Source organism: Leptonotus elevatus, chromosome 16, assembly GCF_054856555.1.
Source record: "Leptonotus elevatus isolate MCC_2025b chromosome 16, RoL_Lele_1.0, whole genome shotgun sequence".
In the NCBI taxonomy this organism is placed as follows: Eukaryota; Metazoa; Chordata; class Actinopteri; order Syngnathiformes; family Syngnathidae; genus Leptonotus; species Leptonotus elevatus.
In genome coordinates, this window is record NC_141254.1 from 15,779,422 (window position 1) to 15,797,462 (window position 18,041).

Below are 18,041 nucleotides of genomic sequence, written 5' to 3' on the forward strand. Positions count from 1 at the left end.
TCCTTTGCCCTTCCATTATTCATCTGGACAATTTTTTATTTTGTAAAATATGATGCCGTTTGTACGGAAGTGTATTGCATTCACTTGAAGAAAAAAAACAATTCCTGTTTTTCTGACTAATTTTTGGGGGGAGCTTTTGTTTTTTTGAGTATTTTTTTTTTCTGAAATTTTTTTTCTGTCCAAAACAATTCCGGAAAACAGGCTGAAATAAATTATTCAGAAAAACTGGGGGGGAAAAATAATTTAAAAAAACAGTAAAAAATAATATTCCGAAAAGCAGCTGGTGTTCTGTTTTTTGGAGGGTTTTTTTATTTTATTTTTTTGCCTTTTAACTTCACGTGACTTGTTGCAGACTCGCTAATAGCGGAAGCGGACATTTTCCCGCATACCTCCATATGCAATAAGATGGTCATGTTTACTTACTGGCTCTCAATAAAAGAATGAATGTGTATACTGTATTGTGGTTTGTTCTCTAATCTCTGAGGGAAAACCCTTTTTGGAGAAAAAAAATTCAGAAAAACTGAAAAATAATTATTTTATAGAATGGAAAAATTACTCAGAAAAAAAATATTCAGAAAAACTGGAAAATATATATTTTTTTAAACAGAAAAAAAATAGGGGAAAAAATATTTAATAAAAAATTTGTCAGAAAAACTTTTTTTCTACAAGTGAATGCAATACGCGTCCGTAAGTTTGAGCATACTTCGGGTAATTTTGTAGGCTAAATCAACTACAAAGGTTTTTCAAACAATTTTCTGTGTGTGTAGTTAACAGCAAAACAAAATATGAATACAAATCAGCTTTTATTAAGGAAATGTAGTAAAATGTTTTATGACCTCGCCTTCGATGCTCACTGCGTCCATCCATGCATGCAGCAAAAACAACCTGGGGTCAAATACTACTCTGCATTTGCTTAGCCTCCATGTAGTCAGGGAGGTCAGACGAAACCAACATGAATGACTTGTAGCATTTTCAAGTTTGTAAAAAGATCATTTTTATAAACGTGTTGGCCTTTTGTACAGCTCACCTTCTGCGATGAACGCATCGACACAGAATGACATCTTCCGTCCAAAACAAGCCAAAAATGTTCAAATGTCTGCAGATTCTTCATTCACATGTGAACAGCATGTACAAAGTGGAAACTATAAGCCCAGTCAAGCATTTTGAGTATCACGTCATGAATCGGCTCAAATTCGCTTCAAAGTACAATATGGCACTAAGTGATACAAAGTGAAAGTCAAAGTAGTGGCAGTTGGAGCAAATGCAGCTTTCCATTTACTTATATTTCCAAACAATAATACCGGGGAGGATGTCCTTTTTATTACAAAAAAAAACAAAAAACACCTTAAACCTTAATTGACGCTTGTCTTAAAATATGACACTGAAAAATCTTATAATAAAACAAGTGAATGACTTCACCAAATATAACAATTATACAACATAAGATTTCACCACCAAAAATGTCAAAAGCAAGGGTCACCAACATGGCACCCTGAGGGACTATTTGAGTAGCCCGGGCATTTATTTATACTCGTAACATAATCTGGGTCTTCACATAGATGAATATAAATAATTATTTAAAACACAGTCTAATTAAAGGTCATAAGAGCATAATTAATTTCCACAAGTTTGGTGACCCTTCATGAAAAGGACTCAAATATTTTCCATCCCTTATCTTCATCTAAAATATAAAAGCGGACATCTCCATTGTTCTACTCTCGATTCCACGTTTTAATTTCAAGTGAATGTCAATTGCACGCCGCCGAATGCTCCGTAAGGCACTAGGAGAGGAGCGGGAACCTCGAGAAGTCCTGCAGCGTCACGGCCTTTTGTGTGTTCTTGTGACGGGCCTGGCAAAACAAACTCCTCCCACTGTCCGGCACGGCGGCGGAGAGTCACGGTGGTCCGTATCCCGTCCGGGTGGGAATTTGGCACCTTTTGTTTCCTGTGCAGAAAGCAAAACATTTGCATTCAGTTTAAAAATGCACATCTTGGGAAAATGCGAACCGGGCGGGTGAAGGTCATATCGTACCATTTATATTTTGACACTCTCCGTCCCGTACACATTGTAGCCTTCGCGGTAGGTGGCAAAATTCTGGGTGTTCACCGGAGGGGCTGGCTTAAAATTTTGGGCGTTCTTTGCCAGTTTGAGTCTTTTGGTCTCTTGCCGAGACTTGTAGCAAAACTCTATGAGCGCCACGGTCATAGCCAGGCCCAGCCCCCCCACCAGAATATAGAAGACCCCTGCCACATTGCTCAGGCTTAGTGCACTTGTCTTGTCCTGGGGGAGGTAAAGACCACCATTAAGGCTTTTTTTTTGGAACTGGTGCTGTGAGGCTGCAAAGTATCCTGTCACATTCTACCGGTTTCTGACTAAACCCCCCTTCAGGGCGACCAATTAGAGGTAAGTAACAACTAGGAAGGTGAATGCAGAGAAGTCTTAACGGCTACTAATTTATTCTAAAAGGAAGGCGGTCGTGGTCGTACAGGTCTACGTCTACGGTCTACCTCAAACTTATTCCATTTGCCATTTTGCTGCTATTAAACGCCAAACAACTATATTGAAAGCAATTTATGTGAGTTTCCGCATTTGCAATGTTAACCTGTATAATAATAATAAGGTATTAATATAATATTACGCTCACTTAGACATGACTAGTTAATTATTAGGCAAAAAATATGGGCTCATTGGCTTATTACTACCTTATTACAACTATCAACTGCGTCATGACTAGTTATCATTAAATGGGACTAAATGTGAGTTATCTTATTAGTATGAACTCATTCCTATTGTTGCCTTATTACATTGTTATTACAACTATTTCGTTGACAAGTGGTGTAAATATATGCATAGCTTATTACTTTGCTATTACATTGTTATTACAATGCCAACATGAGTAGCTCATTAACGGGACAAAATACAATCTCGTTGGCTAATTACATCATTTCAATAATACGAGCTAATTAACGAAACAAATTATTAGCTGTGACGTTACTATTTCGCTAATGAACGAGCAAAAATATTAGCTTATTAGTACACAGGTATAACTATTAGCTGTGACACAATTATTTTATTAATAAATGGAGGGAAATATGAGCTCATTAGCTTAGTACAATGTTATTACAGTGTTGTTACAACGATTAGCTGCAACATCTTGCTATGGAATGGAAGATATTAGCTCATTTGCTTATTACTACGACTATTGCACGGTAGGAATTGGTAAAAAAAAAAAGAAGAAGCTCAGTAGCTTATTACTAAGCTACTACATTGTTATTACACCATTGATCTCTTTCTGACAGAGTACTCATAACGATGCTGATTTATCATGACTTTTGTTATTGTTTCTCACCGAGACGAATCCCGTGAGAAATGTAACTCTTAAGATACCCCTTTTTCAGGTCAAAGCGGCATTTAAAAGTCAGCTGGGACTTTGTCAGGAAGTGAGAAAACAAAAAAGCGTTTGCAAATACAAACACCAATAAATTCCATTTCAATAGCAGCCTGGATGATTAAATAGCAGCAGGATGGGTTTCATTCCAACGTTGCTTGATGGCATGACTTCAAAAAGCTGCGCGTGATCATGCTGGAACCTCGATTGGAAATCGTAGCCTTTCGACATGCATGAAATCGTGATCATCCAGTTAAGTGTGTGCAAGGTGAGGTCCATGTACAAATGTTTGATCGTGAAGGCGCAGCTGCGATGTCAAGAGATGCAGATGTGAGGCCACAATGAACTGTTTTGGGCAATCAGTGTAAAAAGACCTGCAGCGACTGACCTTACTTCCCGAGTCCTTGGTTCCGCATTCACCTTTATCGTACCACCATTTGTTTTTCAGCTTGTCTAAGATGCCTTGTTCACTGAGTTTCAATACTGCAAGGTTTACTGGAGTTCTTCACGTGGGAAATAACATAAATAACATTTGATTATGTTATTTTATGTTATTCAACTTTTTGTCAACTACTGTGCAAAAGCGATCGCAAGTAGGGTGCTGGCCAAGACACGACAAGAGATAAATAAGCAAGCAAGACTAGATTGCGAAATACATGTCAGTACACAGGTTAGGTACGACCGCCTGAGCCTAGATATGCACCCGAGCGTGCCAGACCCTACCTGTATCGCTCGGAGTAATCGGCACTGACCACAAGGTTACACTTTGCAGAGCGAGGACGCTGCCGCCGCTGCCGCTGCTGTTTCGGCTTCCGCGATTTCAAAGCTCCTTATTGCTGCGAACAAGCCGGATCAAACAGGAACCCTTTTGTTGACTTAACGAATAAAGCTCGTGGAGGTTCAGCTCCAACAAAATGGAAACGTGTGCGACTGATGCCCGTTTCCATCTGTTGGCTCTTTTGAGAATAGTGACAGGGGACTCCGCCGCTGTAGGTGGCGCTATGCATCATACGGCTGTGATCCACCAGTAATTTAAAAGAACAACAACAGGAAGTGACTGCGCCGTGCGATGACATCGTATGAGTTGGCTTTTTAAATTCATGATAAACTGTGGCGTGTTATTTTGTTGTTGTTGCTGTTTTACATCTAAAATTGCTTTAACATTCACTTCTTTAATTAATTTCAAAAAGATTTCTGTTTCGTCGTCCCCCCAAACATACTTTACTTTATCATCCGACATTGTTTGGGACTACAAACGTACGTACGTACGTGTATCCGGTCTTGTCAGCGTTTAATTGCAAAACCCATTTCCGTAGCAAAAATCCACATTTTTCTTTTTTTCAATATGCTACAAAATCCACCCCCTCCAAGCGTTTTTTTGGGGGGGGAGAATTTTTCGAATTTCTAGTTTTATTTTTGCATTTCTTGAAAATTCAAATAAAAATAGGTGGAAGTAAACCCAACTAATGAGCGTGCCACTGCCACCTACTGTAGTTGATGTGCAATTACACATTATTCTAGTACATAAAAAATAAATACATTTAAAAAAAACATGTTCTCTGAGGTAACTGGCGCCCTCCTTTTTGAGAAACACTGCTCTAAGTGCATGCTATTCATAATCTATGAATTATGATTCACGTTTCAATCTTTCCCTTGCAAAATGACAAACATTGAGTTAGCCCACTCTAGTTGCCAGGAGTTCAATTAATAATTGCTGTCAAAGTCTCACGATTATATAGCACCAAAGTTTAGACAAGTTCAAATTAGATTCACCTCTAAAGGTCAAAGGGCATTTCAGGTTTGTCCGAAGACTAAGACCAAGAATTCTCGCCTTATTTCCGTCTTTCAGAAAGGACGCAGTGTTTGTAATCTGACAGCGTTCAAAATATTAATCATTATGTGACTTACACGCACACAAATACTCCATTAACTACTTTTCCTCTCTATCATTGCCAATGTTCATATTGTGCAACAATCACAAACAAGGGCGACAAAAGGTGGCAGCAGCTTGTCTGCTGTGTCTCAAGAGTGTCTCCGCTTTTTTTTTTTCGTCGTCCCCTCGTCAGTGTCCGTGTCCCGAGCTCAGCCGGGAGAGGAGAGGATGACTTGAGGGGTCGTCTCCTCTTTTGCAATTTAATTCGGGGACGGTGAGGTGCAAGCTGAAAGAAAGGCAGTGAGTGGCAGAGATGGATGCACGGTTGGACTATTTATGTGGCTGGTGCGCATTGTCAGGGGGCCTCATTGGTGAAATAAACAAAAGAATGTGGACATACAAAATGAGGAAATTGGACAGTACTGAAGAAAAAAAAAGTCCAAGGTTGTCATGGCATTTGTTGTTTGAGCAATAGTGTGTCGTGTATCACAGATTTGTAACACCAAAATTACGCGTGGTGCACCTTCAAGTGCAGTACCAGATTGCGCCGCAACATGCAGGACAGCACTGAGGTCTACTAGAAGAGATGCAGCATAATTAAGAGCAAGAAGAAGAAATAGTTCAAAATGTACACACTTGTATGTCGTTGCTAATTTCTGTTTGCTCATCTAAGGTGTTTCACATTGTATGTTAGCATTAAAGTAGTGGACTTTTAACACTGCATGTCGTTTGGTTATACATTTTTTGATGTTTCATTATACAATGTTTAAATAGGGTCTGGCAAGAAATATGGTATTTTAAAATTGTACAAAACAAACAAATAAAGAGTCTGTTGCGCCCCCTACAGATGTTAAACGGAACCCGTACCTGGTACGTTTGATATAACTAAGACTACAAAAATTGTGAGGCACATGTAACACCCTCAGATATAAAGACATTTCGGGAGCCATATCCTAAAATGTACTTGCTTTTTATTGTGTCAGTTTTACAATAAACTTCAACTTGAAGCAAGTATGCCTTTTGCCTCTTATTTGGAGAACGAGTGACAAGTGAAATATGTTAAAAGTACCTGTCATTCATTATTAGTAATACTATTAAGAAATACTTGAAAAAGTGTGTTTTAATTAGGATAATTTGATATAATGATTATTTAACCTGCCATTTAAAAAATGCATTTATTTAAAAACAGGACATTATTTGAAATTGCTAACGTAGCAAACATAAATGGATTATGATTCAGTTACTGTTTTTTTCTGCAAAATGTCAGAAAATAGGAAAAAATGTTGATCATTGTTTTGTAATGTAAGTCCGTCCGTTTATGTTATTAAAAAAAAAAAAAATTATTAAACAAAGAAAATCAGCCCACTTTCATGGAGAATGACAGAAATATTTTCTGTCGAGAGCTTGAAATTCTGAGGATTTTGGATAATATTAATTTGAACAAGGTCTGAATGATTAATTGATTACCAAAATTGTTCATTAATTAGATGATTAGTTGTTGAGTAATTTTGATTAATTGCTGCACCCCTACTTTAAATGTGTTTTTTCACAACTTGTCTCCCCAATATTTTTGTTTTTCAACTAGTGCTGGAAGGGGCTAGAATGTAGTCCTTGCAATAAACCAACAAGTCCTCGTTAACGTTACAGTTAGTAAAGCATGTCAAAATGACTGTTACAAAAAAGGTTACAAAAACAACAAATGGCTGCTTATGACTTTTGTACTGCATTCATACAAAAAAAAAGAAGAAAAAATACAAACTCAAGTGTTATGGTGTAAGTGTCACAAATGGGGCCCCTGGTGACATCTTGCAGGGTTCCACCACATGGGGGTGACCACTATGGAGGACCAAAACTGCCAAAATTCTAAATAAATAAATGACTAAAAGTGAATATAAAAAAAATAATAATAAAAAAAATAAATATATATTTATTTATATATATATAAATGAAAATAAAAACAACAAAATATATATATTTGTATTTAATTTTTAAATTATATATATTTTTTTATATATGTTTTTATTTTCGCTTTTAGTCATTTCTTTATTTTGAATTTAGGCAGTTTTGGTCCATACTGACAGGACGTGTTATTCAAATGAGGGGGCGGTCCTTAAGTGTGTCTTGGGTTGGACCCCGCCGTTGCAAACTGCCTTTCATTGGTCGAGTGAGCGGCTCGGCGAAGAAGGAAGTCTTGCCGACTTGAATGGAAACTAGCTCCAGCAATGGACGACTACCTGGTCCACTGTCACCTCGACATGTTGTCGAGCAACCCAAGTCGCAAGTTGTGGTGACAGTGGACAAGATAGTCGTCCATTGCTGGAGTTCTCCAATGCAAGCCGACGAGACTTCCTTGTTAGCAGACCCGCTCACTCGGCGGAGTCCAACCCAAGACACGCTTAGGACCGCCCCCTCATTTGAAAAACATCTCGTCCTGGCAGTATGGACCAAAACAGCCACAATTCAAAAATAAATGACTAAATAAATAAATAAATGACTAAAAGTGAAAATAAAAACGGATATAAAAAATATAGTTCAAAAATTAAATACAAAGGTATATATTTTGTTGTTTTTATTTCCATTTATATTTATTTTTTGGATTTAATTTTAAAATTATTTTTTTTCTATCCGTTTTTATTTCCACTTTTAGTCATTTCTTTATTTAGAATTTTGGCAGTTTTGGTCCTCCATAGACCACGACGACTTGTGCGAAGACCGACTAAATGTGATGGCCGTTTATTTGTCTCTTTAGAATTCTCACGTTTGCCTGTGATGCTTCATCCCCTCAAGACAACGCTGTTCCCTGAGCCTGCACTAGAGCGCCCGCTGGGGCGCGCATGTTTGGAGGTTTTAAACATTAGCCTTAACAAAGCTTTTCGCGTTGGCATGTGGTTAGAAAAGCAGGCCTTTTAATCAGCTTCCCGTCTTTGCGAGCCACACGCCAAACACCCCAACATTTTTTTCGTAGTTTGTATTCTTTAGACATGAATTGTGCTTCATTAGCCAAGGAAAGGGTTCCCAGTTGATCTCAGCGGCAGGAAATAAAGAGAGCAGAATAATATTCATCTAGAATGAGGCCAAAGTCGACTTAAGTGAGGTCAGCCTTGCCGATTACTCAGTTTTTAGGACACCCGACTTTGGTGACATTGAGGCTGACCTTAGAGTCACCTCCCCCGCTGCCGCACTCTCCTTTGTCGTACCACCATTTGTTTTTCAATTTGTCCAAGAGGCCTTGCTCATTCAGTTTTAACACTGCCAGGTTAACAGCATTTCTTGAAACGATAAAACATAACTTGTAAGAAAAGGAACAGGTCCGTGAGAAATCTAATAGTGGGGGATACTGTCGTGTTCAAGATCAGTGGTTCATTAGGGGCAGCACGGAAGGGACAAATTGGTGGAGAATTTGCACTTGTGTGGAAAAGTAAGAGGCACTTTGACATCCATACTTAGAGAGGTGGCATGGAGAGTCACACTGTTTGTATGTACACCACTCACGGAAGGTTCGGGATAGGTCGGCTTTCGGGGGAAATTTCAGGATGCAACGAAGATGCGCAAGGTCCTTTACAGGTTAACTTCATTTCAGCACTTTTTGCTCAACTTGCTGTTCTTTAATAAGAAGCTGATCAGCAAAAAAAAAAAAAAAATCACCTTTCTATGATTTCTCCTGTTTTTGTGTTGCAAACTGCTGATGACACTCAGTGGCCACGTCCCGCTGAGAAAATGTAGTTTGAAGCCACAGTGAGGCACTGTTGCTCAATGAAGCCACAGAGAACGGGATTTTTTTTTTCTTCATTTTTTTGAATCGAGAGCAGAAATGCAGAAAAGGCGTAGAGCGGAACCTTGGTTTATGAACAACCTGGTTTGCAAACAATTCTTTGAAATATAAATTACCTCATGCATTAGAATTCTTAGAATGGCCGCATAAAGCTTGGAGCTTTTTCTCATACTGTATAAATATCACCAGCTCCCTGCTTCAGGTATTTTTGTTTTTCTTTGCCTAAAATGGCCGCCATTCATTTTAATAGCTCGGTTCATGAATGTTTTGGTTTGAGAAAACAAAAGCGTGGAATTGGAAATGTGGAGAAAAGATTTTTGACTGGCAAATATGTTTAAACTAGGAGTGTCAGGCAATAAAAAAAAAAAATCATAATTAATCCTATGACTTCAATAGTTAACCCGCGATTAATCACACATTTTATATCTTCTCTAAAATGTACAATAAAATGTACAATCAACTATTTTCATACTCAAATTAACATAAAAGTGGGGAAATAGTAATTTCATAATAATGTATACAATTGAGTTAAAATTGATTTGCTTGTGTAAATTTGTTGTGGTCATTTTCTGCCACTAGATGGCATAATTGCATTTGTAAGACATTGGTGTGAGCCTTTTTTTTCACATATTAAAAGCTATCTAATCTTTAACATATAAAGGTGATTGTGCATTTTCGGTTGGTCCTGAATTTTCCCCTGAAAGCCCAATCCCAAACATTTCGTGAGCGTTGTATCCGTGAAGTGTGCGGGATGGGGACGACCATTGTTGGATTAGCAGAAAGGACATTCAGCATGCTGCTCAACATTCATCAACAGAAACTTTCTACTTGCAAATGCACATATATATATATAAAAAAAAGAGATCATTCATAGGTCAATTAGGGAGCAAAAGCACCATAAATGGGAAGACAAAAGGGGGATTAATAACAAGATGGCGGACATTAAAAGGTGATCGAGAAAAGGAGGCGAGAGACAAAAGAGAAGATTGCCGAACGAACGTGGGGATTGGACTGAAATGACTCAAGAAGGGAAAGAGAATGAAGGAATGAGAAAAGGTGACATCAGGGTGGATGGAATACTATAACAACATGGAGGCACATTGTTATATTATCCCACCCACCTTAATGCAGAGCCTTTGGGTGTGGCTACGCCGTAGCCTTTAGAGTCGAGGTTGCCGCCCACTTTCATGGTGTCGCACGGCTTCCGTTGCTCTATGTACTCATTCATTGTGGACTCCAGGAGAAAGGCGAACTTGCCCTTCGACTTTCGTACCCGGGAGACCCCGTCAGGTGTTGTCTTTGCAAACACCGACGGTTCCGCTGATTTCATGTATGACCACATTTTCTCGTAAACGGCTATTTTGGAACGCTGCGTTTGGAGGGAAAGAGACACAAAACAGAGTTAGGGTATGCACTCGCTATCATTGGCAACAATACGAAATGAAGATTGAGTTTTTTGTTGTTTTGTTAATGAAATGTGTGACCGGCATTGTGACCTTTATGCATTTTGTTGTGGAGGAAAAAAAAAAAAAGGCAAATTAAAAAATAACTACCGGTAAATAAATAAAAGTGAAAATAAAAGTGGATATAAGAATATAATAAATAAAAAAAATACAAGTGGAAATAAAAATAACAACAAAAGTTATATATATATAAATAAAAGTACAATAAATAAATAAACAGACAAGAATATAAATGTGGAAATACAAAAATAAATTTATAAATAGATTTAAATATCAATCGATAAATTAAAAAGGCTCTGCTCTCATACATATTTATTTATTTTATCCATTTATATATATATATATATATATATATATTTTTTTTTTTTAAATTTCCATTCATATTTATCTTTTTGTATTAAAATTAAAATTTTTATATCGGTTTTTATTTTCACTTAAATTTATTTTTTATTTTTGGTCCTCCATATTTGACGACGTTTCACAATACAGTGTTATTTTTCTTCATTAACGTGTAAAAGCAACAAGTGTTTGTTTTTTTTAAATTACATTTTATATTTATTTTTATATTTCTGTCTTTTTTTCACAAACAAGAATGCTCAGTTTTCATTGATGCTGTCAGCAGTTTCCATGAAACGCCGTGTATTATCGTCATTGTAGTTTTTCGTGGCGTAGAACTGAACTGCATCCCATTGACGGCTGTTCCTAATATTTTGTCCCTTCTCGGTATGATACACTGAATCAGGTGTACCTCATGTTAATTTTGACAAGACTACATGGGCATATATTATTGTCAGCCCTTCAAAATCTTCAAGTAAATAAGTGAGAAAGAGAGTTTATAATTGCTATAATTGTTTATAATTGCCTGTCGATGCCACTTTTTTGTACTTTCTAAATGGCAATATTATTGCTGACCCTACCATTATGAAAAAAACCCAGATGTCATCCTCTTTTTTTCAAAGTTAGAATTAGTTCTGTTTTCCTGTAACCTCAGCATCATTTTTCAAACCTGTGTCCAACTGCAATACAGCGGTGTGAATATTCCAACCCAGTAGTCCATAACAGTTATCGGCCCCTTGTAATGCAGTTAATTAGTCGAGTTAGTTCAGCCTTTAAGCCAAGCGGCGAGGCGGAGCGATTGCGGGCCTCGCGCCAGAAGCCTGAGGTCAGACAATCTGGCAGCACAGTAGAGATAAATAACAGCTATGTTGCGGCTCGGGATTAACAGGCGGAAATGACCTCGTCCTTGTCTGATCCCACCAGCTCCTCACAGCTTGGAGTCAGTTTTTATTATTATAATTGAATACATCTTGTCTATGTTATAACCTAGCTCTTCCAATATTATAAATATACATGGCCTAATTCAGTGTTTCGAAGTCAACACGCACTGGACGCAAATCCGAATGGTAACATTAGCACTTTCTCTAGCGCTAAAACAAGTGAAGTGTCCTGACTGGTCACCATGGCGATGATGTTAACCGTAAACCCTGAATATTCGCACCTTGCCATGTGCAAATTCTCCACCATGTTTGGGATTAGCCCAAAACAATAAAAGTATTACTTTGGTGCCATCTTGTGGCTTCTTGGTGCCAATGAACTACGATGAAGTGAATAGAGAAAGGAGCTTCATTTCAGACAAAAGTAGCGCTTTGGCACGAGAATTTGGCCAAGAGACTATTATGGCATGTTGAAGTGAGTTGAGATGCTTCAATTAAACAAAAAGTAGTGCTTTGATGGCATCTTGGTGCCAACAAACTACATGGAAGTGAATGGAGGAGCTTCATTTCAGGCAAAAGTAGTTCTTAGGTACCATTTTTTTTGGCATTTAGGTGCCAATGGACTTTGTTGAAGTGAGTTGAGGTGCTTCAATTCGACAAGAGTAGTGCTTTGATGGCATCTTGGTGCCAACGAACTATGATGAAGTGAATAGAAGAGCTTAATTTCAGATAAAAGTAGTGCTTTGGCACCACCTTTTGGCATCTTGGTTCCAATGATCTACCTTGAAGTGAGTTGAGGAGTCTCATCTAGACAAAATAGTGCTTTGACGCTATATTGTGGCATCTTGGTGACAAATAACTATGTCGAAGTCAATTGAGGAGTTTCATTTATACAAAATAGTGCTTGGGTACCATCTTGTGGTCAATCAATTTATGTTATAGGGATTTCATTTAGACAAAATGAGCAACACAATTGTCATCTATTGCTGTCACTGGATAACGTGAACTCCTGCTATACATGGCGCGGGGGGGGGGGGGGTCACCACATTAAAGTGCACGTGACCTTCATTTTGAGCTGAGTGAAGATGACGCTCTTTTTGTTTCTTTCAAATGCTGTTTTGTGATTCTGTGCATACTCGGCGTCGAAAGAACATAAATAATCTCACCGCGAATCATTCTCGACATATGCACAATTATCCTTCATCGCCGTGTTCACGTACTGTAAACACTTCAAATATGACAATAATAGCGCATGACAGTTCTCTTTTTCTACATTACATGAAGATGAATGCTTGTCAGCAGCCATTTTTTTATTTTATTGCAACTGTACAGAAGTCTGCTAATTAGTGACTGACATCAGAGATGTAGTCACGGCTTAATAAAGATACAAATGTGCCTAAATATAAGCTAAACCCTAAACTGATATAAAAAAAAAAAGGATTTCATTAGAGATAAACAGTACTTATTCCTAATTCAATATAAAAGTGAAGTCATGATAATACGACCACTGTAAATCAGACTCCCTAGCGTAATACCAAAATTATTCTGAAGGATTCCGCAAAGGATTTTGGAGATGTTCTCATAAAGAAGCATTTAATGCGATGATTCATCAGAAAGCCTGTCAGATAATTCCTCCTCCTCCTCCTCAAATATTACACAAAAAAACTGGCATACGTAGCTGGCATGCTTAAATATATTTCTCAAATGAAGATATATATATTTTTACCACCAAGAGATAACAGCTACAAGCCGCCGTCTCTTCTGATTTGAAACAGTTCAGCTCGGGTGAGTTCACGTCGCATCTTTTTCCCGAAATTTAAAGAGATGGCGGGCACAACACTGTTCGTTACACTTGGACGCCTTGAAAAATGGGCTGCAGGGACATAAAGATTTCTCAAAAATGCTGCAGAGCCAAGCAACTATCATTCTAACGAGACCGCTGATAGTATGTAGGTAGGTGACATATCAGGCTAGGGCTAAATATAGACTCAGCTCAGAGTTGGACACCAGATTATAAAGATGTTTCCAACACACAGATACTGTGTTTCACTTCTCAATTCATTATATTGTTCAACACAACAAGTCATTAATTTGGATAATTTAATTTCTTATTATTAGATTTTTTTTTATGTAATTAAATTTCAATAAGTAATTTTTAAGAGAAAGTCAACCCAAAATAAAAGTTAAGCAGCAAAATCCACCTGTTTTTTAATCCATGTTAGCGGCCATTTTGTGAACGACAAATCACGGCTAACCTTGTTTTCTGAAGCTGAGCCGTTGAGCAACTGTGATGTCATTTTCAGCTAACAGCAGGGGTGACAAAATGGCCGTACCCTGACATGGATGAAATGTTTGGATTTTGTTGCATAGAACCTTATTATTGTTAAGAGCATTTTTTTATGTTGTCTTTTCTTTTTTAGAGGGGAAAATATTAGAAACAGTTTGATACAGTCCAGTTTAACATGAATTGAAAACATATTTATACAAGTTCACGTCGGGTTTTGGTGTTACGATAACTACTACTACTATTAATAATAAGAGCTGCTAGGAACAATGAACTCTCACTCTCACCCTTTTTTCATGGCAAATCCTCAAAATGATCATTAAATGTGAAATGTCATGCAAATTGGTAACAAACTATTTTTTTCCTTCTTCTTCTAAATTTTCAGAAGCACTAGCTACTAGCCAGAGTGAGTGTGTTCCCTAAAATACATATTTCCACCATGATACAAAAATGAGTTTATTTATTTATTTATAGCTGAATAAAAAGAATAATAATTAAAACTATTCAAATAAGGTGTTTGCCCCAACTGATGTCCAGACCATAATATTAATAATAATAATAATAATAATAATAATAATAATAATAATAATAATAATAATAATAATAATAATAATAATAATAATAATAATAATACAGTTCAATTCAATAATTATCTCACAGGGATTGTAATAATAATCCGATTATACATCACTGTATAAGATTATAATCGGCGAAGAACAGAATATATAAAAAAATATATTTTGTATTGGATCTCATTACATTTTTAGAACATTCGATTAGGACACTGTGTACAACAACAAAAAGTGAGCGAGCGTCATTCTTGAGCGACAAGAAGTTCTATGTAAGAAATGTAATCTTATACACGTTATAGATTAGTACACATCTTGGTTTACCGGACGCAAGCTAATACATCGTCAACAGCACTCACCCTAAAGAATTCCTTTGTGGAGCCAGAATCTAACGTCCCGTAGGCGATTTCGGTCTGCTTGGCCAGGTCCTCGGCGCCCTCGATGGGAGAAACCATCCTCTCCACGGTGAGGAAGGCCGCCAGGTTGGCCGTGTAGGAGGAGATGATGATGAGGGTGAAGAACCACCACACCCCTCCGACGATGCGGCCCGAGAGTGACCTGGCAAGAGGAAGCAGAGAGGACGGCAGACGTAAGAGCAGCGAGACGCAGCCGCCGTTTCAACTTGAATACAGTGAAGCCCCCATTATATCACGGTTCGTTGTTCGAGTCCCGCTATACCACAGGTTTTCTGTTTTTGTGGTTTTCACAGGACATGTTTGGTTGAACATTACGGTGCTTAAATATATAATGTTTGATTCTCCTTTGTTTGATTACAGTTAATGTCAACTGCAATTGATAAAAAGCTTGAAGCGAGCACACTTTGACTCTTATTTGGAGAACAGGCATTAACTCATTTGCTCCCCAAAACATATAAATACGTTCTATTTAAAATGTTTTAAGTGTCCCAAAGACGTATTTATATGTTTTTAGTTAATTTTTATGCTATAGCATAGGCGGTTAAAGCAATGGTAGTTATTACAACAATGGCCAGAAGGTGGTAGTAGAGTAGAAGAGATCAACCAGGGCCATGTTGAAAACAAGCTGATTTACCCACAGTTCTAAACAGATTTGTGAATAATGATGAAACTTAGCTATATTCTCATACTAATTGCTGCAAAACGGAAACAGATACGAATAAAATAAAAATATTGGTGAAAGAAGAGACTCTAACCTTTCTTTTGGTAGGTTCCATGTTTTTATAGCAATACAACACAATATTCTGTGGGCCTAAATCAGTCAAAATCCAGTAAAACAGCCGGGAGCAAAGGGGATTGCTTCAGTGAAAATGGCTGGGAGTGAATGAGTTAATGAATACATTTAAAAAACACATTTATGAAGTTTAAGTGTGTTTTAATAAGTTTAAATGCATTAACGCATACATATATCTACTCTGCCCATGATAATGCAGCTACGCAAGCATCATCATGTAAAAATCAAAAGCTAAGCAGAGCTGTAGTGCTACCACACATTAACATTAGCAACCAATTTTATAAGCATTACGTTTCTGATAACAAGCTCATACTAGGAATATTTTATTGTAAAATCAACTATTTTAAAAAGTGTAATTCCGCAACTTGGTAATGAAGTGCTGCTTCCACCAGTGAAAATACAATCAAATCTGTATGGGCGCTCACTGTGTGGAGGGTTGAGTTATGGTTAATTAGCCAGTGGTGGCTTCACATAAGCGCTATTCATTTGCAGTCTGGACATAGTTGCTAAATGCGTTGCTAGTCCTTTTTGAGAATCAGCTGCTGCACAGTTGCCTAGCTGCGCTCCCGGTCGTCACGGCAACAAAAGCCGTACTCGGCATTTGTATGAGACAGAATCACCCCAAAAACTAAGAATGTGATCTAATTTGTTACTTTTGCGTTACCTTCATAACATGATTTTACTTGTGGAGACTTGAGTTCACAGCTTTTTACCACAAGAAATTCAAAGGCGTCTTTTTTTATTGTCAGAATAATCCATCTGCAGTCTTTGAGAATCCTGGCGGGAGAGGTCGCAGACGTGGCATGAGAGATGGATGGAGTCATGGTTGGAGGACCTGACTTGGATGGCCGTTGTGTTGGCGGAACACATCATCGTGCGTTTCACTTGAAGGCACTTCATCAATACAAGGCGACCATGGCTTTTCCACATGAAAATGCGTGCAATGCGCCGAGTCGATGACCGTAAAATGGGACATGCAGCAAAAACACGGTAGCCCTCCAAGAGTCACGAGGAATGAGTCGGACTTTGCGATGAAATGAGCCCTGTGCATTTTACAGCCCTTAGCATGGTGAATAGAAGTTATTTTGTAGATGCAGGGCGTAGCTCGAAATCCGGCAGATGGGTTTTTAGTAAGGCATGGCGTTAGTACGAGGGAGCCCAAAATAACCTGTACGCACCATGGCAGGATGGAGATGTATGTAAGGGACTCTAAAATGCAAAGAGATGAGACGGAGAGGGAAGGCGACAACCAACCTTGGCGAGATATCGCATCCTTGCTGCATGAAGGCACCCAGCGAGAACCACAGGCTATTAAAAATCCCAAAGTCGTTGGGCGGGTCGGGGGGGCTCTGAGGGTCTTTGGCCTCGTCGTTCTCATCCAGATGCCACTCGTACGGACTGAAGCGGCTCACCAGGAACAGCACCACGCTCACGCCGATATAGGCGAACACTATACACATCCAAATCTCGTAGGCCAGCGGGTCCAGGAAGGAAAAGACGCCGGGCTTGGACTTTTGGGGCTTCTTGATCATAATGGAGATGCCCAAGCTCATGAAGGGCTTGGAGAAGTCGATCACTTCTTCTCGTACCAGCGTTATAGTGAGAGGAGCCACTGCTATGTCAGCTCTCTGTGGAAGCGGGAACAGGCACGGTGCATGTTAAAAACGATAAAACGGTAAGAGACACACGACGCAATTTGAATGCAATATCGCCGTCGTCGTGTCACAATATTAACTCACTGACTCCCAAAAACGTATAAATATGTTCTATTTTAAATGTTTTAAGTGTCCCAGAGACATATTTATAATTTTTTTTAAATGGCCAGCAGGTAGCAGCAGAGTATAAGAGATCAATCAGGCTGTTACAAACAAGCGGTTTTCCCCACAGTTTAAAACAGATTTGTCAATAATGATGAAATTTAGCTATATTCTAATGCCAATTGCTGCAAAAAGGAAATAGATAGAAATATACTTTTTTTCTGATGAAAGAAGAGACTCTAATCTTTCTTTTGGTAGGTTCCATGTTTTTATAGCAATCAAACAAAATATTTTGTGGGCCTTACAAAATCTGTCAAAATCCAGTAAAACAGCCGGGAGCGAAGGGGGCTTCTTCAGTGAAAATAGCTGGGAGTGAATGAGTTAAATGCAGCACGTCTGTTAAAAAGGCGAGGTTGTATTCCATTTGTGTAGTTCTAGCACCCTCTGGTGGATAGTTTATTAGTGCAGTTTAATTTGAATTAGGAATGTTTTGGCCACTGCGGCAGTTATC

At 38.2% G+C, this 18,041-nt stretch overlaps 1 protein-coding gene across 4 annotated transcripts in view; it reads right to left on the reverse strand.

The window, feature by feature from the left end:
* Positions 1-784: 784 nt before the first annotated feature.
* LOC147160963 (glutamate receptor 3) overlaps positions 785-18,041 on the reverse strand; it is a 57,682-nt gene continuing 40,425 nt past the window's right edge. Inside the window, exons 11-16 of one of the 4 annotated variants that reach the window (XM_086097939.1) lie at positions 17,028-17,401; positions 14,924-15,122; positions 10,156-10,403; positions 3,778-3,892; positions 2,033-2,281; positions 785-1,945 (exon numbers count right to left, since the gene is read on the reverse strand). In XM_086097939.1, the coding sequence (XP_085954065.1) occupies positions 2,036-2,281; positions 3,778-3,892; positions 10,156-10,403; positions 14,924-15,122; positions 17,028-17,401 (1,182 nt within the window). In that variant the 3' untranslated portion in view covers positions 785-1,945; positions 2,033-2,035. Of the gene's footprint in view, positions 1,946-2,031; positions 2,282-3,777; positions 3,893-8,416; positions 8,532-10,155; positions 10,404-14,923; positions 15,123-17,027; positions 17,402-18,041 lie in introns of those variants that run through there. The other 3 variants (XM_086097938.1, XR_015097357.1, XM_086097940.1) reach the window with 3 other exon arrangements.